Source organism: Rhineura floridana, chromosome 5 (genome assembly GCF_030035675.1).
Source record: "Rhineura floridana isolate rRhiFlo1 chromosome 5, rRhiFlo1.hap2, whole genome shotgun sequence".
NCBI classification, from domain to species: Eukaryota; Metazoa; Chordata; class Lepidosauria; order Squamata; family Rhineuridae; genus Rhineura; species Rhineura floridana.
Window position 1 is genome coordinate 101828957 of NC_084484.1, and position 25599 is coordinate 101854555.

The window sequence follows — 25599 nt, forward strand, 5'->3', positions numbered from 1 at the left end:
GAGCACCAGTGTAGGACACTGAGAGAATGGAAGACGGAGTGGACGCATGTCTACGTAAAGTGTTAAGTGTAAGTCCCATCAGGAGGCCCCTATGAAGGAACTGCAGTATCTGTAGTGTTGTGGCCTGGAAAGGATCGAAATGCTGAGACTGACACCCTTGGAGACTGCCACTCAAGTATGTTGATCTATACGGGGGGTGGATGGTCGTCTCGAGGCCAAGATAATGTCAAGAACAGCATCAGACAGACCAGAAGATCTTAAATGTCCCGTTCAAAAGCCACGCTGTTAGCTTGAGCCAAGTGGGATCCTGATGCAATATTGGACCCTGGAATAAGAGATCTGGCCTGACCCGGAGCGTCCAAGTATCCGTCACTGACATGGCAAGGAGATCCGGGAACCACGGTCAACAGGGCCAGTATGGGACTATCAGAACCAGTTTGGCCCTCTCACGTCGCGCCTTTCTCAAGGTTCTGGCTAAGAGTGGTATTGGAAGGAAGACGTACAACAGGGCATCCACCGCTTTTGCTATCATGTCCAGGTATCGAGCGAAGTACCTGGGTTACTGGCACTTGCAGCTGGAGGCAAATAGATCGACTGAGAAGACGCCGAACCGACATTGGAGAAGATGGAAAATGGTCGGATGGAGTTTCCATTCTCCCGGACAAACTAGTTGTCTGTTGAGCCAGTCTGCTGTCACATTCCAAATTCCTCTGAGATGTTCTGCCTGTAGGGATCGCAGATGTGTAGAGGACGGAACCTGGTCCCCTTTTGTCTGTTTAAATGAGATTTGGCACACGTGTTGTCCGTTCGAATGAGAGCATGGTCCAAGTGGAACAGAGACTGAAAACGGGGCAGAGTTAAGTGGACAGCCTTCAGCTCTAGCCAATACTACTCTGAGTCTGCCCTGCTGTGTTCTGAACCCCCTGAACGAACTGAGAGTTGCAGTGGGCTCCCCGGCCAAGGGGACTGCATCTGTAGTGATAACAGTTCTGCGGGGTTCTCTGAACGGAGTGCCCTGGGTGAGATGTCGGACCCCCGTCCATCAGCGGAATGAAAGATGCAGTGCGTGGCTCAAGGGAATTGCTCGATGATTTGACATAGCAATATCCTGTTGAAACGGTAGCAAAGCCCACTGGAGCAGGTGCGTATGAGCTCGAGCCCATGGCACAACATGTATGGTGGACACTAACCTCCCAAGAGCCCTGGACAGAAGCATAACGTCTGCGGTTACGTGGGACATCAGAGACTGTGCGACGTCTGTGATAGCATTTATACGGTCTGGAGTCAGGAACACCGTCACCTGTCGGGTGTGCAATATCGGTCCTAGATGTTGTATGCGTTGGGTTGGTTGGAGATGGCTTGTCGAAATTGAGTGGCCGGTCATGGGCCTTGGTAAAAACTCTCGGGCAGATGAGAGGCCGAACGGCATCGCTCGGTATTGAAAAGGCTGGGGGCCGAAAGAAAACCGAAGGAATTTTCTGTGGGCTCTGCAAACAGTCACATGGAGATACGCTTCCTTCAGGTTGATAGAAACCAGGAAGTCTCCTTCTTGAAGGCTGTCTCTGCCAGGGAAACTTCTGTTCCAGGATCCCCTGGAGGGCCGGAAATCATAGTTTCGGAAATTGCGGTCTCGTCACCCGGGTCGCGTTCCTCGAAAGGGCTGGGTCGTGCGATATGAGGAGAAACGTCTGAAAAGCCTGCGATCTGTGTTCCGGACAGTGGCCAAGACGGGCCTTCGAGCATCCTTGGGGTCAACAAGCACTGCCTTTAGGACCTCCTCACCAAAGAGTACTGCTCCGGAATAAGGTGCCCTTGATAGAATAACTCTGGCTGTGGAGTCAGCTTGCCAGTGACGAAGCCAGAGGGTCCGCTGAGCGACTACCTGTGCTGCCATACCTCGTGCTCCCAGTTGAATTGCGCCCAAAATGGCATCAGCTACAAAAGCCGCTGTCTTGCGCAATTTTATCAGTGACCTCCTCAAAGATACAGGATCAGGATTAGGATCCTCTAAGGGTCATCCAACCACATCAGCAATGTCTTAGAAAGGATAGAAGTTGATGCAGCGGCTCGCATGGAGAAGGCGGTGGCCTCATGATTCTTGCGTAAAACAAAGCCCAGCCTGTGCTCAGAGGCGCCTTGTAGATGGGAATCTCCTTCCCTCGCCAAAAAGGAATCTATATACTAGATTGGATATCAGCTCGACTATGCCAGGAAGTCAGGAGCCAGAGAATAAAGACTGTTAGCGAGAGGAAGGTAGTGCTCTGCTGGCGCGGGGGATTTCAAGACCCTGGCCCCTTTAATAGCGGAAGCGGTAGCTGCTGGTTGTGTAGCTTGGAGACCAAGTGTGTTCAATACTCTGCGAGCAAGAGGAAGATAATCTGAGGCATCGAACAGGGGATAAAAAGAATTCTCCTCGTGTTCCGAATGATCACTCCATGCGTCTCCATCAGTTTCTACAGCAAAGGGTGCCTCCTCCCCATATGAAACGCCATCAATGCATCTGCCTCTGGCAATGTCAAAGGGACGTGGGGAGTAAGATGAAATAGCCTCATGACATACATAGTGGTGCATACTGTGTTGAGGTATGGCGGAGACTTGTGGCGGTGACTGTGATTAAGTGAAAAACGACAGCATGCCATGTAGTTGGGATAGAAGACTCATGAGACAGCTGTAGCCCCGGTGAAACAGATGGTTGCATTTGTAGAGGCGGCCCAGTGGGCTGTGACGATGGATAAGCCCTGGGCGGTAATATGTGAGGGGGCAGGTTGGTAGTTGGCTGTTCAGGAGATCCAGCAAAGTCCTCCTCCTCAGAGGAAGCAATGGAGAGTGAGTTAGATTCGTTAACTGTTCCTGGGCTGTGCCATCGGAAGCCGGAACGGAGACATAACGTGGGCGCTTAGTTGTTTTGTGGCTGGAAAGATGTTTAGTTTTGGCAACAGCTTTGGTGTGCTTATGCTTGGCCGCTTTAGATTGCTACGGCTTGGCTGTCTGAGTCGTCGCTGGCTGTTCCGCCATCTTATATTTTCTATGGGTATCAGTACACTGCCACGATGGGGCAGAATGTACAGACCCGTACAGGCTCAGTACACGGCACACGAATGGGGCAGAATGCACTGGCAGATGGCTAAGTACACTGCCACAATGGGGCAGAATGTACAATGTTAGTAGCGTTGATACACAGCCAGTACAGTAGTAACAGTCTTGGTACACTCAAACTGAATAGTATCAACAGCCTTGGTACACGGCCACAGATGGGGCAGAATGTACAGTTCAAACGGCCTTTGTATAGTATCAACAGTCGAGGTACATGGCCATGGATGGGCAGAATGTACAATTTAAGCAGCATTTGTATAGCATCAACAGCCTTGTTACACGGCCACGGATGGGGCAGAATGTACAGTTCAAACAGCTTTTGTATAGTATCAACAGCCTTGTTACACGGCCACGGATGGGGCAGAATGTACAGTTCAAATAGCTTTTATATAGTATCAACAGCCTTGTTACACAGCCACGGATGGGGCAGAATGTACAGTTCAAACAGCTTTGTAAAGTATCAACAGCCTTGGTACACAGCCACGGATGGGGCAGAATGTACAGTTCAAATAGCTTTTGTATAGTATCAACAGCCTTGGTACACAGCCACGGATGGGGCAGAATGTACAGTTCAAACAGCTTTTGTATAGTATCAACAGCCTTGGTACACAGCCACGGATGGGGCAGAATGTACAGTTCAAACAGCTTTTGTATAGTATCAACAGCCTTGGTACACAGCCACGGATGGGGCAGAATGTACAGTTCAAATAGCTTTTGTATAGTATCAACAGCCTTGGTACACAGCCACGGATGGGGCAGAATGTACAGTTCAAATAGCTTTTGTAAAGTATCAACAGCCTTGGTACACAGCCACGGATGGGGCAGAATGTACAGTTCAAATAGCTTTTGTAAAGTATCAACAGCCTTGGTACACAGCCACGGATGGGGCAGAATGTACAGTTCCAACAGCTTTTGTATAATATCAACAGCCTTGGTACATGGCCACGGATGGGGCAGAACGTGCAGTTCAAACAGCGTTTGTATAACATTGACAGCCTTGGTACACGGCCACGGATGGGGCAGAATGTACAGTTCAAACAGCATTTGTATAGTATCAACAGCCTTGGTATAAGGCGACGGATGGGGCAGAATGTACCATTCCAACAGGTTTTGTACAGTATCACAGTCTTAGTACACGGCCACGAATGGGACAGAGTGTACAGGTCAAACAGCTTGGTGTACAGCCACAGTCTTGATGAAACAGTCACCGATGAGATTGTACTGGTTAGAAGTTGCCAGAGCCAGCAGCAGCAGCAGATTTAATAAAGGAGCCTGTGAAGAACTATAGGATCCTATCTGCAACACACACACACAAAGGTAGATCACACTATGGGAGCTGACAGAGAGCCTGGGCTCAGCTATCCACAGCCCTTGAAAAAGAGACCCCCCCCTTTGCAGTACTGAATAGAGACAAACAAAATAGCGCCCGCAAAAAGAGCGGGAAAAATTGGGCAATCAGAAAGGTTTGTGGAGATGAAGAAGCAATGGCGGTCCCCGGGAAACACTAGCGAGCCGAACAAACGGCTTCCAAAAATAAAAAAGGCGCTCTGGAGCCGCGGGGCTGAGAAGCGCGATCGCAGCTATAAAAGCCAGGAAGAAAGTTTGCCACGGAGGCAAGATGGAGCAAAAAATCCCCTAGTAATTGGGCAGAGCCAGGGACACTGGGAGCAAGCCACAGACGCAGCCTGCTAGCAACCGTCGCAGCGAGATTTAAATTGCCGCAAAACGATCCGGGGGAGGCGAGGCAGTCCAACCAGAAAGGGACATTGATAGTATGGAGAGCCGCAGTCGCAGGCTCTGAGGGAAAAACGCCGCGAAAATAGGCTGCAATAGAATGCAATCGCGGCTATATAAGGTATGCAGGGAAGCCTCCGTCAAGGAGGCAGAGCGGCCAGCGAACTCCCCGAGCAGGGAGAAAGATCGGCAAACGGGCAAGCCGCAGCCGCGGACTGCAGAGACCGTCCCGGCAAGGTATTAAATGCCGCGGACGAGTCGGGGAAGGCAAGGCAGCCCAACCAGCAGAAGCCGCTAAAAGGGGAAGGCAGAGAGCAGTAATAGCAGGCTCCTGGCGGGGGAGATTGAAAGCGCCGCCCCTGCAAAAAGCCGAAGACAAAAGGAAGCCGCAGCAGCAGGCTCCCGATCGTTAGGGCACGAAAAGAGCGGCTGAGCAGGCTAAGTAAAACGCAGGCGCAGCTCCTGGTTAAGGCTGCGTCCGCCACTGAGGGAGAGAGACCACAGCCGCGATCTCTCTACAGCGTTGTAAGCTTTGTCTTGGGAAGAAAAACACCCGGGCAAGGGGGAACCTCCCCAAGGAAATCCCCAGGAATGACACACAAACAGTAGTAAAAGACAAGACAGAGGAAAGGGAACAACGTGAAATAAACACACAAAACTCCACACTCTGTCACACAAAACGTATCTAGTCACTAGCTATAGATCTTGTGCGGATGAAGGCAAGAATGAACTGGAGAGTGGGAGGGGCCTGACGCCCCTAGTCTTGACTTCAGAAACATTCTTGCCTTCGGACGATAGGTGGAGCTATTACCGCTTGATGGCATAACTCCTATGGAAAATTCTATCCCTAGATGGTGACACAACTGAGATGAAACTGGAGAATATAACTGCCCTACTGAATCGAACCAAGGGTCCATCTGGTGGAGCACACTATATTTCACAGTGGTCAGTCAGATGTTGGCTCGTAACAGCACAGAAGCCTCTTGATTCTGTTTATTTCTCTAGCAACTGATAGTGGCATAATAATAATAATAATAATAATAATAACAATAACAATAATAATAATTTAATTTATAAGCCGCCTATCTGGCCGATGGCCACTCTAGGCGACGTACAATTTAGTTGCAATAAATGCATCATAATAAAATACACATAAAATACATATAACAGTAAAACTATAAATAAAGAACAATAGCAGTTCAGAGTAATAGGCGATTAGTCCTAAAAAATTAACCCTCCCCGGAAGTCCCAAAGGCCTGTCTGAACAGCCAGGTCTTCAAGGCTTTGCGGAATACATTCAGGGAAGGGGCATGCCGAAGATCATACGGGAGGGAGTTCCAGAGAGTGGGGGCCGCCACTGAAAATGCCCTCTCCCTAGTCCGAATCTGGAAATTCCATTTAGCTATCACAGCTAAAACCCATTGATGGATCTGCCTCTTAACCCCTGCACTATGCAAGCTCTGACACATTTAACAGAGTTCACTAACTTTAAAATGAAAACAAAAGCATGCTCTAATACCTGTTAAGTGCCCACTCATTGTTTTATCATGGCTATTGAATAGCTGCCTATATTTCAGTCTTGATGATTGAGGAACAGCCCATTCTGCTGCTGGAGATGTACTGGAGTTATAAAACAGAGAAAGTTATCCCATTATCGTTCAATCAAACATGACAGAGCAAAATAAAGAACAGCAGCTCTCAGCATTCCAAGTTCTAATTCATAATTCATGGTTAGTTTTTTTTCAAGCAGCTTTTCATTTGTTCTTTAATGTTTAACACCATCCAATGTGTCAGTAAAAGTACTTGTCAGAATCTGCATGCTTCTCTGTCAAATTAAGAAAAGAATATTGCCTCTCATTTATAGGAGTGCCTTTTACTAACTTCATCTGGTATGCCAGCAACTTCTGTGTCTGGATCAAGATGACTTGGCCACTATAGTCCATGTACCTTGAGACTAGATTACTGCAATGCACCCTTTGTGGGTTGCCCTTGGGCCTGGTCCAGAAGTTCCAGCTGGTGGAGAATGCAGTGACTAGACTGCTGATGGGAGCAGACAGCTGCTGCACTGGCTGCCCATATCCTACTGGCTCTTCAACACTCTTTTGTTGATATACAAAAACCTGAACAACTTGGGTTCAGGCTGCCTTAAGGACTGCCTGAGCCCTTATATATCAGCCCAGTCACTGAGATCATCTGGAATAAAGCTGTTACTTGTCCCTCATGTTACAGAGGCCTGACTGGCTTCAACCAGAAGTTGAGCATTTAGAGCTACCAGTCTCATGCTGTGGAACACTCTTCCAGCAGAGATTTGGCAGGCATCCTTGCTTTTGACTTTCAGGTGTATCTTGAAGACTTTTTTGTACCAACAGACCTATGCAGCTGTCTCATGAGTAGCCTGTCATTTTATTGATTTGTTTTGTATTGCTTTTAAATGTTTATGTTGTTGTACATCACCCTGATATTTTGTGAGAGGGTGGTATATAACTACTTTTATGAATGAATGAATAGTTGTACTGTCTAAAGTTCTCTACCTTCATCTTATCCCTTTTAACATTTAAAAGACTTTTTGTTCTAAATTATTTATTTATTTATTAAATTTCTTAGTCGCCCATCTGGCTGGTTCTCCAGCCACTCTGGGCGACATACAAATTAGCATATCAGTGCAATAAACATTAGAATCTGAGCCAATAATAATAATAAAATCTACACATCTAATAACATAGCAATCCAGTAAACATTAAAATCTACACCAATAATAATAATAAAATCTAATCCTCCCCAAAGGCCTGCCTGAAAATCCAGGTCTTCACGGCCCGGCGGAAACTCATTATAGAGGGGGCAAGGTGGAGACAGCCTCAGAGACATTCCTTGTGTACTTGCCAGTAAGATCAGCTGGGTTGGTGACCCCAAGATCTATAGAATTCTTTCCCTATTTAGGTGTGACTGCCCTTTGATACATGTTTTTTCCAGCATGCTTTTTCTTGATTGGTTTTATGATCCTGCTGGTTTTGAAATTGTTTTAAATCTTTTGGGTGAGCTACAGTTATAGGTATTATCTGCAGTCAATTTATTGTTTCTCTTTAATTAGTATATGATAATTTTAATCTGTATTTTTATGATTGTTTCTCCCCCCCCCCGGTAAGTTGTCTTGGGAGGATTCTTACTCTGAAAGGCAGACTATGAAAGGGCCTAAAAACACTTAACACATTTAATAACATAAACTTTAACAGACAATTGCTACTAAAACAGCATTTGTCAGCTAATAAGAGTCAGATTAAAAGCTTTGTGAAACAGTGTGACTTGATGTCTAAAAGTATGTAAAATGTCAACTAGCAGAGCTACAGTAGAATTTGTAGTGAGGTTTAACTCAGAGATCACATTAACCCATTGTTTGGGCTTCCAAAAGTACAGTAGGGCCCCACTCATATGGCAGGTTATGTTCCGGACCTCCGCTGAAAAGCAGAACTTATTGAATAGAATGGCGTGTGATGCCCGAAAACCACCGTAAAAGCGGAACAAGCGCCGTATGAGTGTGGCTTTAGTCTAATTGCATCTAACTGAGACTGCCACATTAGTGAAGCGCTGTAAAGCGAAGCTCCGTAAAGCGGGGCCCTACTGTATAGCTAACCATTGTTTAGAATGACTTGTCTGCTTTTGTTTTCCATTTACTCAGCATTACCATTTCTATGGTGCATAAACTACAATCTACAAACACACTTCAAAGTACATTTGTGGTTTGCAGGCTGATTGCAAACCATCATTTGTCGAAACTGACATCATGCCAACCTATAGTCAAGCTTCCTTGACTGTCAAAATTGAGCCAGTCAATGCCACCATTAAGACGACCCTATTCTATTCTGGAGACTGAGGAGGTTCACAGGAAAGAAGGCACTCCCTAAATAATGCAGGATACGGGCCATAACAAGCACCTTGAATTTTACTCAAAGGGCATACTGCCAATCAGAAAAGCAGAGACAAAGTTGGACAATTTCAGGTCATTCACTCTTCACAACAGGCAAGCTATTACATTCTGCACCAAGAAGTCCCTCAAAGAATGGTGATCAATATTTATTTATTTATTTCCCACCCTCCCTCCCGGCAGGAGCCCAGGGCAGCAATAGTATCAAACATGCTGAGAAGTCTCATAGAACCAATTGTCCCTGCTCATATGCAGACTAAGATTGCCCACCATAGTTATTACTGTAATCTTGGCACCAATCCAGAGTTTAAAAGGTCTGGATAATCCATAATGTGCTCTATCAACTTGCCCAGAATTTGGCATTCATTTCTTTTAAATTAAATTGCTTGAATTTACAAAAACAAAAAATTTGCAACTTACATTGCAAATCTATATTCCTCCCTTTTCCTGTTTCTTCCAGTTCTAGATTTCTAAAACTTTATTCAGGGTTTTACTTGCATGCTGCTCCCTCCACTTCCCAAGTCCCTGAGTTCAATGGCCCCTTCAGGCTCCACCCCCATGCTTCCCACACTGAGCGGGAAAGTCTGAAGGGGGCTTCTAAGCACATTGAACTGAAGTTGGTTAGAAGCCTCTGCATGATTCAAAATCATTAAAAGGCAGGGATCTTGACAAAATGGAGGAGTCTAAATGCATTCAGTGTAACGTACTTATATGCCCCCTTCAGACCTACCTGCTTAGTGTGCAAAGATCAGTATTGAAGTGTGTGAAAACCAGTGCAATCTGTGACACTGGAGACAGTGACAGCATGCATATTCCCACCCCTTTACATTCTAAGAAGCAGTTTGCTTTATGCTTTGTAAAGTTCTCAATTTATCTTTAGGCAATATATACATTTTCCCCAAAGTTTAATTTTAAAACAGTAAACTATGCACATAGGCTGAGATATATCTGCCATTGCTTTGCACTCTCAAAGCAGCTGTGAATCTTTTTGAATAAAGGTAACATGTTTCTACACATAAGACACCTGGTAACACCACAGATAAGGTGACAGCCCTGAATTTCTGGGACAGAATGTGCGACAGAATGGGGTGATGGGTTTCCACCCCTAAGGACAGAAGCACAGGAACAGGAAGAGACCTTATTAAGTCCTACTGTCGGGTGGAGCTTGACAAAGAAATCAGATACTGGTGAGATAGCAAATGCCAGTACTAGAACTAGATAGTATAAACTATATCCTGCCCAAGCAGTCTTTGTTATAAAACTTAACACATAACAAGTTTTCTAGACAGTATCTACATTATATTATTTTTATATTGAAAACTTTCCCTACATTTAGGCGTATATTTCCACAACAGTGAGGATGGAGATGTGCACTATGAAGTGCATTCCAGACTATACATAATTATGCTTACAGACTAACATGTTTTTCAATAGACACATTCTTTAACTTCAGATTTCATGCTTTTGAATTGCAGTATTATGTCCAAGGTCACATCTCTGAAACCACTTATTTACAAGAAGCCTCCTTGAACTGAATGGGAACATTTGTGTCAGAGTAGCTGCAGGACTGTCCTCTTTAACAATGCTGCATAGTGCATTAAAAAAACCACAGCCATACTTACCCAGCTACATCAAATGATTGTGCCTTTTGCAGTTTTGCGTTTAACTGGGACCCTGCACCAGATCTACTGAAGGAAGAACTCTTTGGCAATGTGGCTGAAATATAACCATGTCAGTGCAATTAAATGTTAAGTACAGCTAATTAGTTAAGGATATATAATGAATAATTTTTTACTAAAGTAAAGCTGTTACTTCAAGGAAAAAAAATTAGGTTAGAATACTGCCTTTTGTTTTAAAATAGCCTTTAATGCAGTTTACAACAAAAACACTTTTTAAAAAACCCCAATAAAAATCCTAAGCAAGAAATAGCAAAAATAAAAAGCAGGAAACTAGGGGATAAAGTAATAATAAGCAGAGAAAAAAGAACATTAAAAGGCTACTGTCAATAATTCATCATACCAGTATGACCAAAAGCAGGCAGAGATTGTATAACAGCTGGTGTTCCATTAGCAAGGGGGGGCACAGCTGCTGTGGGAACAGAAGATACTAAGGGTGGAGACATCCCCACTACTGGAATGGACGCCATTGGCACTGGAGCAACAGCTGCAAGAGGGGGCATGCTGGGTAGACCACCTATACCTACAAGAGAAATATTTTCAAAATTACTATCATTTACAAGTTGAAGACTTATATGACAATGGCCTTGGGCTCATCAGTCCCGTCCTCTCTCCTCTGTCAGCATCGCTATTAAGAGAAGGCTAGAAGCTTTCACTTCCATTTTTTATCTAACTTAACTATGAGTTATTGAAACAAGCAAACTTCAAAACAATCATTTGATGTTAGGTATTAACTATAATTTATTGAAACAAGCTAATCACTGTTTGTCTGGGATTGTATTCAACAATAAAACTGCTCTTAATTGAAAATGGAGTGAAGGCTACCACTCTCTTCCTCACAGCCGCATCGGGGAACAGAAGGGAATGCAAGACCCAGGATTCATGCATGCAACACCAAGTAATAGTGAACACTGGTGTGTGGGCTGAAATGGAAACAGGGCTGGCGGCAGGCATGACTGGGCCCTTGGCCACTAGCCTGCCCTGGGCTCACAGTGCCATAAGGCCAAACACCACAACCTGATACAGGGGGAATTAAATAAGCCAGTGTGTATGCTTCACACACACCTGCCATCACCCAACATGGCAGTAGGGGCATCAACCCCTTAGGGATGCCTCTGCCGCCATCTTGGGTGATGGCAGACATGTACACCCAGTGCACGGGGCGTGTGCACTGGGTGCCTGGGGTGTGTGCACTGGGTGCCTGGGGGCTCCTGTGAGCTCCCACTTTGGAATCTGTGGCAGTGTTGAGTTGCTGAGATGCTGCAGTGGATCACCGAAGGGGAGCTTCACCCTCCCACCCTTAGGAGGGGCCCTCAGCCAGGGCCCAGTCCGGCTGCCCACTGGTGCCAGGCCTGATGGAAAACCAACTAACATCACCACCACCTTAGAATGCCAAACAATTATCAGGGAAAGGGCATGTGTCTCCCAATGAAACCTTTCCATTAAATCAAATGCAATGCTATCAAAAAAATCTGTTTACTATATGCTAATCTGAGAAGATATACTCTTGAAATGGTAACACATGAAGATCTTGAGAATAAACTAGCATGTTTTGACAACTATTTGCAGGGTGTTGGTCAGGTATGAAACAACCTATACTGAATTAGGCCAAAATGCTTTATTCTGTTAAATATAGTATACCATTGGGAAAAAAGCAGGAAAGAAAAAAGAAATTACTTGTACTGCTGAAGCATTCAAAACATACACCAAGTGTTCTCTGGAGTTATTTTTATGCTTCATCAAAAAGTAAAATGAATGTAAATTCTTGATAACCATGGAGTATATACAATCGGGATTTTGCAACCCTAATTCTGCTTAACCTGAACTGTCTCCTTGCCATTCTATAGCACTGGTGGCCAACCTGCAGCTTGGGTGCTATAAAGTGGCACAGGCAGCAAGGATTTCTGGAGCTCCTGTAGAGGAACGGGAGATCCCATGGGTCTGGCTATGGCACAGAGTCAGGTTTGCACTCTTGCCTGTCTTTTTCATGCTGCATATTGATTAAAATATCTGTATCCCACCTTTTATCAAGGCAGTTAACATTATTAAAATGAACTGCAACAATGTGCATAGGTATTGGGATACTTTAAGTGCAGCAGCATGTTTTCTACTTAAGGCTTGAACTGTGGCACACAGGCCATAACATTTAAAAAATCAATGAACATGTTTCTACAGAGATTTTAAATGGATTTTCAAAAACCTCAATATCTGACTCCTTTCTCCCATATTCCAGCTTGATACTTGAAGAGGAAACTGTACATAAAAAGTCAGAGCAGTCATTAATGTTACACTTGACATTGCTATGCTATGCCTGCATAGTTGCCATGACTTTTGAGAGGTGACTAGTGCATAAAGAAATGGGGGCAAGTGGCTTGGAAGTAAGACACTCCAGGCAGGAATAACTATTATTATTGGGTTTCATCCAACATAGCACTAAGTGAGCATCCCATCAGTGCAAGTATTTCTGCTTCTGCAACAAGACTTTCCTCCCTCCTGTCCCTGCGCACCCCCTTCATTTGTTCTAGGGGTTTTCCCCAACTCTCCAGAAGATATTTGGGGAGGGCATGGTGTGCATATAGGGGGAGAAGACAGGGGAAGTTCCATTGCATAAGCAGAAATCGTTGCACTGATGTGATGCTTACTTAGCACTATGCTGGATACAACCCACAGTCTCCTTGAAGTGGGCTCTAAGGACAACACTATGATCAAGGCATGAAAACTAGGGAGTTGGTCAGAAGTACTGGAATGCCACACAAAGATAAATGAAGTCTGCCCTTACCAAATCCTGGTGCACTAGAAATTGCAATGGGAGATTGTTTCATAATAGGAGGCAATGCAGAAGGTAGCTGATAACCTTGAAGTTTTAGTTTGATAAGTTTCATAGCGATAGAAAATTCCAGCTGGTCCATTCTCCCATCATTGTTCATATCTGCCAGAGCCCTACACACATAAAAAATCAATCATGACTAGCACTCTTCCAAAAAGCAGAACATAAAAAATAAGAATTCAAAATTGAACTTATAATGATATGAAGATACCTTGCACCATCAGACCATTGGCCCACTTAGGCTGAAATCTTAACCCTGCTTAGCTGTGAATTCAATATGAATTACTTCTGAGTAGACATGATGAGGCTTGTGCCATTATCGCAGGAATATCTATTATAACTGGCAGCAGCTCTACAAGGTCCCAAGCAAAGCTCTCCCTCGCCCCAAACACCTCTAATACTGCTATCTGAGATCTTTTTAACTAGAAAGGCTGTGGTCTTCTAGATATGTGCTCTACCCCCTGAGCTATGCCCCCCAAACATTTCTCTTCAACTATCATAAATACAGAATTTTAAAACCTAATTCTGCAAATCATTACACTCAATAAAATTATGTTAACTATAAAAAATGCAATTGTGCAAAATTTCATAGACCATGTTACTACAAAGTGCTACACAGAGACTAAGGATGAAACACACGTGCTGGATGACCTGCGGCTGCCATTAAAGATGGCATCCTTATGTAGAGTTCTCCCCTTCACATTTGCCCTTATGGTGACATTAACTTTTTGTATGCTTGCTTGTGCCCACCAGCAGGCAGTTATATTGAGCAGGGGTAGGCAAAACCATGCAACACAATGATTCTGTCACATAGGTATGCATGTCCAAACAGCACAGAGGGAGAGTTCAGTATCAGAATACTTTCTTTTGATGCCAGCTTCAATTTCTCCATAAAGTTTTTCTCCCTCAGATGATTTAAGTGTAACATTTTCACTTTTACTGCATTTCCTACCAACTCCACAAATCAATGGCCTGTACAGAAAACATTTGCAAGTATATAAGTAATACTGTTGCCCAACAGAAAATATAAGTATAAAATAGTCAACCCAACTAATCAAGTCCAACTTAACTGTACACCAAATTAAATGGAAAAAAGTAAGCCATTTTAAGAAACTTATGTGTATTGGTGAAAAGAACACTATTTTTAGCAATGGAAAACAAAAACCTTAAAACTTAAAACTTCTGCCACACCCCTTTACTTACTATCAACTCTTCTCTACTTTCTTCCCTAATATTGAAACCCCAAGGAGTCAAATTCTTTATAGTACTTGTATCAGATTGACAGCTTTGTTCTTTTGTAAACTTTGGCATCTCCAAGTCACAAAAGCTGGTTTTATGAGTGAGACTTATAATAATGCAATAGTTTATTCCCATGTATAGTAACTTTTAAACTTATTTTAAACTTTTACTGTACATCATAGATGATCAGAGAACAGACTATTGGCAACATTCATTTGCAAATTTAATAGGCTTTCTAAAAGTTGGAGCACTTTCAAATGTATTAGCAAGCAATACTATTAGCCCAATAAACATTTCAGTGCTCATTCTCTGTTCTACTATAAAGAAAATAGTAGCTATAAACAGCTAATATGCAGCCTTCCCATGATTCCCTAAACCCATTACTTCATGCTTATTGAACACAGTAACCTGAAAAAGTGTTTCAAAACTTCTTAAAATTCTTGGATTAATATCATGTTGGCCCAATTCACACATCACATTGTCAATGAACAGCATGCTGGTCTACTCTGATAAAAAAATCTCACTCTACTCTTCCCCATCTCCTGCTGCCTCTGTGGCTCCAGGAAACAAGCCAGAGCATAGCTTGTCATGACGTCCAAACCAAAGCTTATGGCATCTCTTCCAAAAAAAACACCATAAGCCATTACAAAGGTTTGTTCTTGGTTTACTGCTCTTGGTTTGGAGAGAAACAAGAAGCCCAGATTCAGACGTCACAACAAGCCAGATACTGGCTTGTTTCCTGGAGACAGCAGAATTGGAGAGAAGTAGAGAATTTTTGAGCAGAATACGCTCAGCATGCTGCTCATTCACATTAAACTATACCTTGTTTCAAACTATAGTGAAACTAGGCCATTGTCTACAATACACATAGAACATTATTTAATGTTTTAGGATAACAAAATTTTCTCATCCTCCATGTAATATTTCAAACCATTTCAACAAGAAATGAATTGGGTGCCACAAGGTAGTGCTGTCAGACTCCCAATTCCATTGTAAAATTGCTAGATAATGAACCTGCTGTACCAAATCAACTGTACATTTGTTGCTATATGCCTTCAAGTCAATTACGACTTAAGGTGACCCTATGAATCAGCAACCTCCAGTAGCATTCTGTTATAAACCACCCTGTTCAGATCTTGTAAGTTCAGGTCTGTGACTTCCTTTATGGAATCAATCCATCTCTTGTTTGATCTTCCTCTTTTTCTACTCCCTTCTGTTTTTCCCAGCATTATGGTCTTTTCTAGTAACTCATGTCTTCTCATTATGTGTCCAAAATATGATAACCTCAGTTTCATCATTTTAGCTTCTAGTGATAGTACTGGTTTAATTTGTTCTAACACTCAATTATTTGTCTTTTTCACAGTCCATGGTATGCGCAAAGCTCTCCTCCAACACCACATTTCAAATGAGTTGATTTTTCTCTTATCCACTTTTTTCACTGTCCAACTTTCACATCCATACATAGCGATCGGGAATACCATGGTCTGAGTGATCCTGACTTCAGTGTTCAATGATACATCTTTGCATTTGAGGACCTTTTCTAGTTCTCTCATAACTGCCCTCCCTAGTCCTAGCCTTCTTCTGATTTCTTTACAATTGTCTCCATTTTGGTGAATGACTGTGCAATCCTTGATAAGTTCAATGTCCTCATCAATTTTAAAGTTACATAACTCTTCTTTTGTCATTACTTTAGTCTTCTTGATGTTCAGTTGCAGTCCTGCTTTTGTTCTTTCCTCTTTAACTTTCATCAGCATTCGTTTCAAATCATTACTGGTTTCTGCAAGTAGTATGGTATCGTCTGCATATCTTAAATAATTGATATTTCTCCCTCCAACTTTCACACCTCCTTCATCTTGGTCCAATCCCGCTTTCCGTATGATATGTTTCGCCTATAGATTAAACAAATAGGGTGATAAAATACACCCCTATCTCACACCCTTTCTGATTGGGAACCAATTGGTTTCTCCATATAAAATCATTGAAATAAGAAAGTACAATAAAAATTTATCTGTTGTTACTACCAGTTTCTTAAATACCTTATTCTTTAACTAGCAATAGTCAAATAAGTTCCTCAAATCTAAAAACATAAAGCTACTTCTTTTTTAAAGCTTGTGTAATTAAATGGTTAACCATAACAGGCAACCTCACGGAAGCCTGTTTTATCACCTTCTAGAGTCAGAACTTTCTCAGTCAAAGTTGAACTGGATGTCAGTCACACTAGAGTATTGTGGCTGTGAAAGGAAGTATAGAAATCCAAAGTTCAGGAAATGATTTGACAATGTTAAAAATATTTATAGTTTTTCCACAAATTGATATCAGATTTCACAGAAATTGTAAGATCATGTTTACAAAATACCTTTTGTATGTAATACTGTATTGCTTATTTGCAATTTGTTCCTGTCTTCCCTCTTCATCTAGGTTTCATGTGTTTCCAGATGAAAGACAAACATTTCAAAGTCTATGGCCCTCATGCTAGAATGTCATTAGGATACACATCCTGTTTGTGTTTAAGAAAACACACTCAATTTTTCTTGCTTTTCAAAAAAAAAAACATGCTTACTATTGGGGGAGGAGCCATAGCACAATGGCAGAACACATGTTTTGAATGCAAAAGATCCCAGGTTCAAGCACAGCCTTCCTCAGTTAAAAAAAGATCTCCTGTACTAGGACTGAAAGACTTCTGCCTGAAGGGCCACTGCCAGACAGAGAAAATAATACTTACAAAATGGGCCACTGATTTGGCTAAGCTTTATGTGCAGATTTACTCAGAAGTAACTTCCACTGAGTGCCATCAGCTTTACTGGAGTGTTCTATTTCACATAGTTATGTCTCATAGATTTCCCCTGATCTCACTATCAGAGCCTAACTTTTCAATATTCAGTATCATATTTAAATAATATTTCTGTCAACACTGAGTTATAATTACAAATAATATGACCTATTATGCAACAAATGCTCAGGAAATTACCTGGAAACTCACTTAGTGACTTGAATGCCCAAGGTCCCCATTGTTTTGAAGGACAGATAGTGTTCTCAAGGAGATATCAAGTTAAAATAAACATGGTACAGACCAGTAAATGTACATTATTTTTATCTGACAGTGAAGAGGATGGGCAGGTCAACACGCATACTGGGTTGAACTACATCTCTGGAAATTAACAAGTGAATGGGCTCATTTCTGGCTGTGCTATTCCATGTTACTTTCAGCTTCTTTTTCACAGGATAGTTCACAGCAATATTATTATAGTCTAAAGACGAGTCATGAAAAAGTACAGCAGTATACTTGAACAAAAATCAGTAACATACAACTTCATGAACTCTGCCCTGGTGATTTCTTGTTTCTACCAACCATTTAAAATATTTTCATCATTTGAAATGTAGCATGTTGAGCAATATGTCAAATTTTATACTGTAAATGCAAAGAATTACAATTTTTTAACCATAACTAAATAAAATGTTCACTTTCATTTTAAGTTTGTTGTCAATTCATTATCTACTCAGGAAAATACAACCTACTTAATCCAGCCCAGCACCATTGGAAGGAAGTGAGACTTTTGTTAAACATGAACACCACAGGGGAGTATACACCCGAGAAGTGGTTTTCAGGGAGTGTGAATATCCTAGAACAGCAAAATTCTAAGTAATCCAGATTATGCCTTCTTAAATTTAGTTACTGTCTTCAGAAGCATTACTGTTTGATTTGAAAGCATACATAAAACATTTACTGGATTATTGGCTTGCTACACACAAATCCTGTAAAGAGGCCAGTAACAGAATTATGCAATCAAGACACACTCCACTGTTAGGTCACATTCACACCATACATTTATTCCACTATTATTCCACTTAAATAGTCATAGCTTCTCCCAAAGAATCCTGGAAAGGGTAATTTGATAAGGGTGCTGAGAATTGTTAGGAGACCTCTGTTCCCCTCTCAGAGCTGCAATTTTCAAAGTGGTTTAACAGTCAGCCTCTTTTCCCAGAGAACTCTGGGAATTGTAGTTCTAGGAGGGGAATAAGGGGTCTCTCCCAACAACTCTCAGCATACTTCACAAACTACGCTTTCCAGGAGTCTTTGAAGCCATGGCTGTTTAAAGTGAAATAATAGAGTGAAATGGAATAAATGAATGGTGTGAATGTGGTCTTAGTTATACACACTTTTCAGGAATTTCATAATGCCAACAAACATTCTAAAAATCTGTACAAATGTAAATAAAAATAATATATCTTAAACCACAACCATCTTTTGCATCAGTACTGCTACCAAATTTGTTTGCAGTATATGCAATTTAAACAAGCAAGCTTTTGTGACATAGTATGTTATGTGCCAAGACAAACCATTAAGGCTTCAACAGTTTCTTTAAAAAAGGTATTACCTTAAATTCAGTATCTAGAGGCGTTTGTCAGAGGCTATCATTTGAGTGATTGCTCTTCCCTAGACAAGGAAATCTCTTATGTATAGAATTTATTCTGCCTTCTAGTTTTAGAATGCTACTCCTGCTTATTTGGGAAGTATTTCAGGTGGCTAATTTAAGGCAGCTAGCTACACAAAGACATCAGAATGTTATTTCTCGTCTGTTCTATTCATGTTTACAATTTAATTTTTTGTTTCATTTCCATTAGTTCTTAGGACTGGAAAAATGGTTTCACAAAGGCCTCTTTATTAATAAGATAGTCATTTTAGCAAAAGCCCTTGTCTTAAAGATTTGAAATGCGCTCTGAATAAAATAGATGGAAGTTAATAGTAAAATGTCAGTATATTACCATATTGTTTGGTAATTGTTTTGCCCAAAATGAACTCCCAAAATGTACACTTACCATATCTGTGCTAAAACTGGTTGAGGTAACCCAGACTGGAAAAAAAAGTTTCTGGCTTGATCACCTATTAAGAAGGAGGAACTACTTCAAATTGAATGTCGTAAGACTCATAAAACAACCAATAAATAATAATTCTTCTATGTTGTACTTTTAGAGTGTTCAGTATGTTGCCAGTAATCCTTACACCAGGGATGAGGATCCTATAGCCCTCTGCGTGTTGCTATAATTCCCATCATCCTTGTCTCTTGGCTCTGCTGGTTGGAGATGATGGAAGTTGTAGTCCAACGACATCTGGGGAGCTACAGGTTCCCCATCCCTGCCTTATATCAACCATGTAAAGTATTATCAGTATTATCCCTGTATTGAAAATAGAGGTAGGGAAGGTGATGGCATTAGACAAGCCACTCCCCTCCACCTTTTGCATTCATGGAGCCTCTGCCTCCAGAAATACTATGGCAAGATGAAGATCAGTCTGGCCCCTCTATTAGGAGTGAAAGAGTATGATGCTTGCTTCCTTTCTACTAGCCAGAAAGAACACTTGGCTCCAACTGCCAGTTAACCTGGAATTGCAGAGCTGAAGGGAAGAACTCTCTGGCTTCTTACCCAGCCAGAGGAACAAGGTCTGCTGGGTTATTGGCAGCGCCTCTTATCCAAGCAAAACCAACAGCAAGGGAAGAACAGCCTGGCCGACATGGATGTTGGTGGATGATTAAAGGTCATTATTTCTGGCTTTGTCAAACTGAACCTCCTCCCTCCACTTCCCTTCCCTTGTGTGCCTTGTCCTATTAGTTTGTAAGCCTGAGGTCAAGGCCTTCATCTCATTTGTATTGATGTGGACTGCTATGGGAGACAATTTTTCTGAAAATGATAAACAAATGAGAGGGTGAGATCTGAACTGTGAACTTCCAAGTTCACAGGTAGGCCTTTTAGCCACAATGTTACACTGGCTAAAAAAATATACTATAATACTGCCATAATAAAATCCTACATATTATTAGTGATCTGTACTATTACTGAGATACTATATTGAAATATTGTTAAGTGGGACATGAAAGAATTCTGAAAGGCTCATTGCTACAAACTGAAACATCTACACTTTAGTCAATAGGAAATTCACACTGTATTAATATCAGCTTAAACAGAAGAAAGGGAAACATATGGTTCCTGCTATCTCTCCATTGCAACAGCTTTTCCTTTACTGGAAATGTTTTGTCTTGTGAAAGTGAAGAAGTGAACACTTTCTCTTCAGAAAGCATTCTTACTCAACATATGAATTATGATTTACCATAAAACTTTGTTATCTAGATACAGATTCAACATTTTCAATCAAAAATGCATGGTTAGTAGACGCAGCAGCACAGCTCTCTTGTTATATTTTGGGAAGAAATCTTAACCAGGTATGAGTATAGGGCATACACATCCTATTCCCTGCAATCTCCCTGACAGTCTGATCAAAGTCTCTACTCTTTCTAGCAACAATTAAGTGTTCAGCGAGATACCCTGTCCAAATAAATAAAATAGAAATCATTTTGATAACATAGTGAAAGAGGAATGTGCAGGAACTTCCAGGTTATATTTCTCCCTGGAAGCTAAACAGTGCATAGGCTGAGACAGAAAGAGTCCTCATTTCTGATTCTGCTATTTCAGCTGCAGCCAGGTTTCTATGCTTCCAAGTGCTCATTTGGAAGACACACATCACTGGTAAGAAAATACATTTGCTTGGCATTCTGGGCATATAGTAATGGTTGCTTTTTATTCAGCGCACACAGTGTACTGAACTGTCATCTTAATGGCAACATACAGTACTAGTCCGTTCGCAATTATTTTTACTAAAGCTTTTTGCCCTTAAGATGTCAATGAGAAGTCACAGGAGTTTATTGATACTGGGGCTCAAGCCAGCACTAGTGTACAGGTGCATCTATGCACGAATGAGGTTCACAAGTTGGTTCTCTGCATGCTTCCCACTATGTTCATACTATCTCTGAACATTTAAAAAAATCCATCTACTTTACTGGCTATTATCACACTTGTAATAGTGAATTCCATAAATTAATTATGCATTGTGTGAAGTAGTAATGCGCATTGTTTTGTGAACTGTCTGAAGTATTTTTCCTTTTGTATTTACAAATATAAGAAGTCAGGAGGTAGGCAGGAGCATGGCATACCATTGCAAAGCAGAAAAAACATTGACTCAATAGAGTAGTAATTTTTAAAGAGGAAATGATTGGGGGGGTGCACTCTCAGCTCAGTTTGTGGTCTTGAACATGTTACTTTGTATCCATCTAGTCCAGCACTGTTTCCAAAAGTGGCCAGACAAATCCTTCTAGGAAGCTTACAGACAGGCATGAATGCAACAATATTCCTGTTTGGTTTATCCCCATATGTAGAATTAAGAGGTATACTACTTCTGAACATTTAACTACTGTAGCTGGTAAGAGAGGCTTGTATTGAAAAAGTTTGGATACAGCGTGTATGAGGAACGTTGGGTTGATAGGGGCAAGAGAAACTGTGGTGGGTCTTGTAGTACCCAACTGTTTGAAGGCAGCAACCACCCTTTTTATACTGGCAAATTGCCTCGCTTTCATATGATGTCTGCTCCTCCCTTCCTCCTTTTATGGGGGAACGTCCAGGATACAGGCGGGCCCCACTTATATGGCAGGTTCCGTTCCGGACTGCAGCCGTAAAGCAGAAATTGCCGTAAAGCAAAACCCACTGAAAATAATGGGGCGCGTCGCATGAAAATGTCGCAAAATGTCACAAAAACGGCCTTAAAACGGGGAATTTCCCCTCATTGAAAGCCGCCGCATCAGCAGAACACCGGAAAACAGAACACTGGTAAGCGGGGCCCTACTGTACAAGCTTGACAGGCAAGGATCACATTTTTCCCCATGCAAGAGTCTGCTTCTCTTCTATTTAACAATATTCTTTGTCTAAAACTTAAGAGTCCAGTATGAAAAATGCAAGTCAGTCCATGAATTAACGAAAGTTGCTTAGCTAGGAATTTTATATTTTTTGTCCAATTTCCTTAGCATAATGGCAATGCATTTGCAAACATCTCTCTGCAACCATATTTTAAAAAGGATAATGCTAAATTGGAAGCATGTGCTTCCTTGACTTCTCCTTTTGTAGTATTAGAGAACAAGAAGCATTACTAAATGGCATCTTGGATACTTGACCTGGGGCAGCTGTGGCAACACAAGGGAAGCCTTAAATTACATGGTGGTGTAAATAATCACAATCACAGATATGACAACTATGGCATTACCAGTGATAAATCCTGATATTGGTTTCAAACTGTGGAACTGCTGATCATGTTTAGCTCTTTCTTCCACAGTCACGGCCCAGATGTCCAGGTTGCCTAATTCACAAGCCAGAGATTGAGATAGTGTTAAAAAAAAAGACTTTACAAATGATAATTGAAACACCAATTTTCTCAATGTACTTTGTAGACTGTAAAGGCTGCTGGACTTGTAAAAAACCATTCACAAAGTGGCTTAAACAACTTCTAGGGCACCCAGGTGGTTGAAGGAAGGAAAGCTCAGCAATTGTTAGACAAAACCAAAACGTATAGACACATATAGCAAGCTGATAACACAGGCTGCAAGCAAGATGGATACAGCTTGCTGTTGATGATCTGGAATCCATAAATACAGTTGCCAGAACCCAATGGCAACTGTAAGTATAGTTCTGGTGATCAAAACAGTAAAAGGTTCTTCTGTACTACAAGACGACAGAGACTTATTCTTTCAAAATGGCATCAGACTATATCCTATAATGAGATGAAGCATCACTGTCATAGGTTGGTGGGAAGAGATTGTTACAACACACACTGCCCCCCCTAAAATCCTCTCAACCAGTTGCACGTAGAAAAGAATGAGACACTGTAGTCTCTGTAGAACAAGTAAAAAAGTTGACCACCAGCTATTAGAAAATATGACTAGCTACCAAGACCAGTCAAAATGTGCGCATCTCAAAAAAGGAAGTGCTACACTGGTAGGTGTGCCCCCATTCATATTAGGTATAATCCCTCACCCGAACTGTATGAGACAATCTTGTCAGACTCCTGGACACAGAAATATATGTGGAACAACCAGCTCTTGCGGCCTTTACATCTAGCCATCCCACCATCAGCCACTCCCACTTTCAACAACCACCCATAAACACTCAGCACATGTAAGCAGTAGAATGCTTCTGCACCCCCAACAACTGTAACTGCACACATTAAGATTATTAGCACAATTACTGATCTTCAATCCCATCTACTTTTTGCTTGTGAAGCTGAAATTGTTTATTCTTAAAAAGAAGCATCAGAAAAAAATCCCTAATACTTACCCGCAAAAGGTGTTGGAAACTGAGCCATGGTTCAATCACATTTAACTTGCTAATCGATGCCTGGGGTGGGGGGAGAGAAGAGTGCTGCATTAAGACAAACCAATATGCAAAAACAACTTCTTACTTGAGAGGCACTTTATTGCTATCAGAGAATGTATTGATATATAGAAAAAGAGTACTTTTTAAATAAATGCAGAAGTCATGTAACTATAACCAAGACCAGACTATTTTCCAAATGATAATTTTCTGTCATGCCCTTCCTCCCAAAGTTGTCCAGGCCAGCAAATGTCAAAACGTTAAAACAATACAATGTCCATCTTTCTTCCTGCTCCCAACTGAAGCATTGCTCCTTATCTCAGAATTGAGTGGTTCCTGGCCATCAAAAACCCAGCCTATCCTCCACTCCATCTGTTACCAGTTCAGCACCTCACTCACTACCACTGCCTATAGCTCTAGAGAAGTTCCCTTTCTATGTGAAGTGGAAGCAATATAGACTCCCTCCCCCACAGTACAGTTTGAGCTGGGATCAAGAAATTCTAGGAAATATAGCACAATTGGTGATTTCAAAGATCTTATCCATAGCCAGGATAAAAAAACAAGATAGATGTGGTTCTTACTATGATACTGCACAATTATGCACTGCAATATCTGCATGTCTGCTATGACTATAATCATTCTGCAGTCACCTTCCAAAATACTAGAGAGCCTGATTTCACTGTTTGTCAGTAAAGTCTGCTGGGATTATATGTGATGTTTAGCAATTAGATTATGAAGAATGCTGTTAGCTTTTTGTTTTCCCTTAAACTTTCTCATCAACCCAAAGAACAGCATGAATGTATATACATCTATTATCCATCCAGAGGTAACCAGCTTGAGAAAGTCATCACTTCTGAGTAAAATAAAGAATATGGGTTGTATCCAGTGCCAGTCCTACTCAGACAAGACCCACTGAAAACAAAGGACATGACTAACTTAGGTTCATTAATTTCAGTGTGTCTACTCTGAGTATAACTTAGTTGGATACAACCCTATGTATTTCATTTCAGTCTCAAATGACTTGAGGGAATGTTGGTGAGTCATTTAAGGAAAAGAGCTAGAAAACCTAACACAAACAACACAACAGTAAGTTTTAGAAAACACATGGCTCAGAAATGTACACAGAATATCCAATTATTTTATTAATGCTCAAGACTCACTGCTCTACAGCAGCCAAAGGGATGGGGAACCTGCAGCCCTCCTGATACTGTTGGACTCCATCAGCCCTAGTCAGCATAACCAATAGACAGGGATGATGGGAACTGTAGTCCAACATCATCTGAAGGACCACAGGTTTCATGTCTCTGCTCATAAAAGTTTTGAACTATGGACCGAAAGCATTACACCTTTCTTAAACTTTCAGACTGGACCTTGCACAACAGTAGAACATGGAACAGAGGCAGCTCAGGCTTCCTTGTCAGTAGAGCCTGTTGACTCCAATAATGGAAGCTCTTCAAACTCTTACAAACAGACAGGAGTGTAGCTGTCCGGGGTCTTGGGGGGCTCTTAGACCCCTTACTTTTTTGTGAACAGGGTCCATATGTCTCCAGCATCCTGTGGGCCAATCAGCATGAAAGGGAAATGTGTTAGCCACTGAGAAGAGTCTTCTAACATGACTCCTTGTACTTTCCTGCTGATTGGAACCAATCAGAGTGAAAGGAGGTGAGTCAGTTGCTGAGAAGATACTTTTCAGTAGCTAACACTCTCCCCTTTCACATGTATTGGCTCCTAGTGACTTCCGTTGTTATGGGAGAAGACATTAACAAGGGTCTCATTCTCAATCCAGCCAACAGCAAAAAGGGGGGATCGACATGGCTGTGACTATCATGAAGGGACCCTGTACTTCTGAATTTGCCACTATACTACTGCTAACAGAAGACACTTAGGTATTCCATGAAAGTAATGCTTCTTTAAAAACAAAAAGC

General features: G+C 41.8%; 1 protein-coding gene across 6 annotated transcripts in view; it reads right to left on the reverse strand.

Annotated features, from left to right (window-relative positions):
- The window catches only part of ITSN1 (intersectin 1), a 162711-nt gene that overhangs the window by 106403 nt on the left and 30709 nt on the right, over positions 1 to 25599 (reverse strand). For 3 of the 6 annotated variants that reach the window (XM_061627743.1, XM_061627736.1, XM_061627737.1), the window contains exons 2-8: positions 23639 to 23698; positions 22572 to 22664; positions 19307 to 19370; positions 13202 to 13362; positions 10766 to 10945; positions 10369 to 10462; positions 6347 to 6447 (exon numbers count right to left, since the gene is read on the reverse strand). In XM_061627743.1, coding sequence (XP_061483727.1) covers positions 6347 to 6447; positions 10369 to 10462; positions 10766 to 10945; positions 13202 to 13362; positions 19307 to 19370; positions 22572 to 22664; positions 23639 to 23666 — 721 coding nt within the window. In that variant the 5' untranslated portion in view covers positions 23667 to 23698. Of the gene's footprint in view, positions 1 to 6346; positions 6448 to 10368; positions 10463 to 10765; positions 10946 to 13201; positions 13363 to 16176; positions 16299 to 16654; positions 16710 to 19306; positions 19371 to 22571; positions 22665 to 23638; positions 23699 to 25599 lie in introns of those variants that run through there. The other 3 variants (XM_061627742.1, XM_061627739.1, XM_061627738.1) reach the window with 3 other exon arrangements.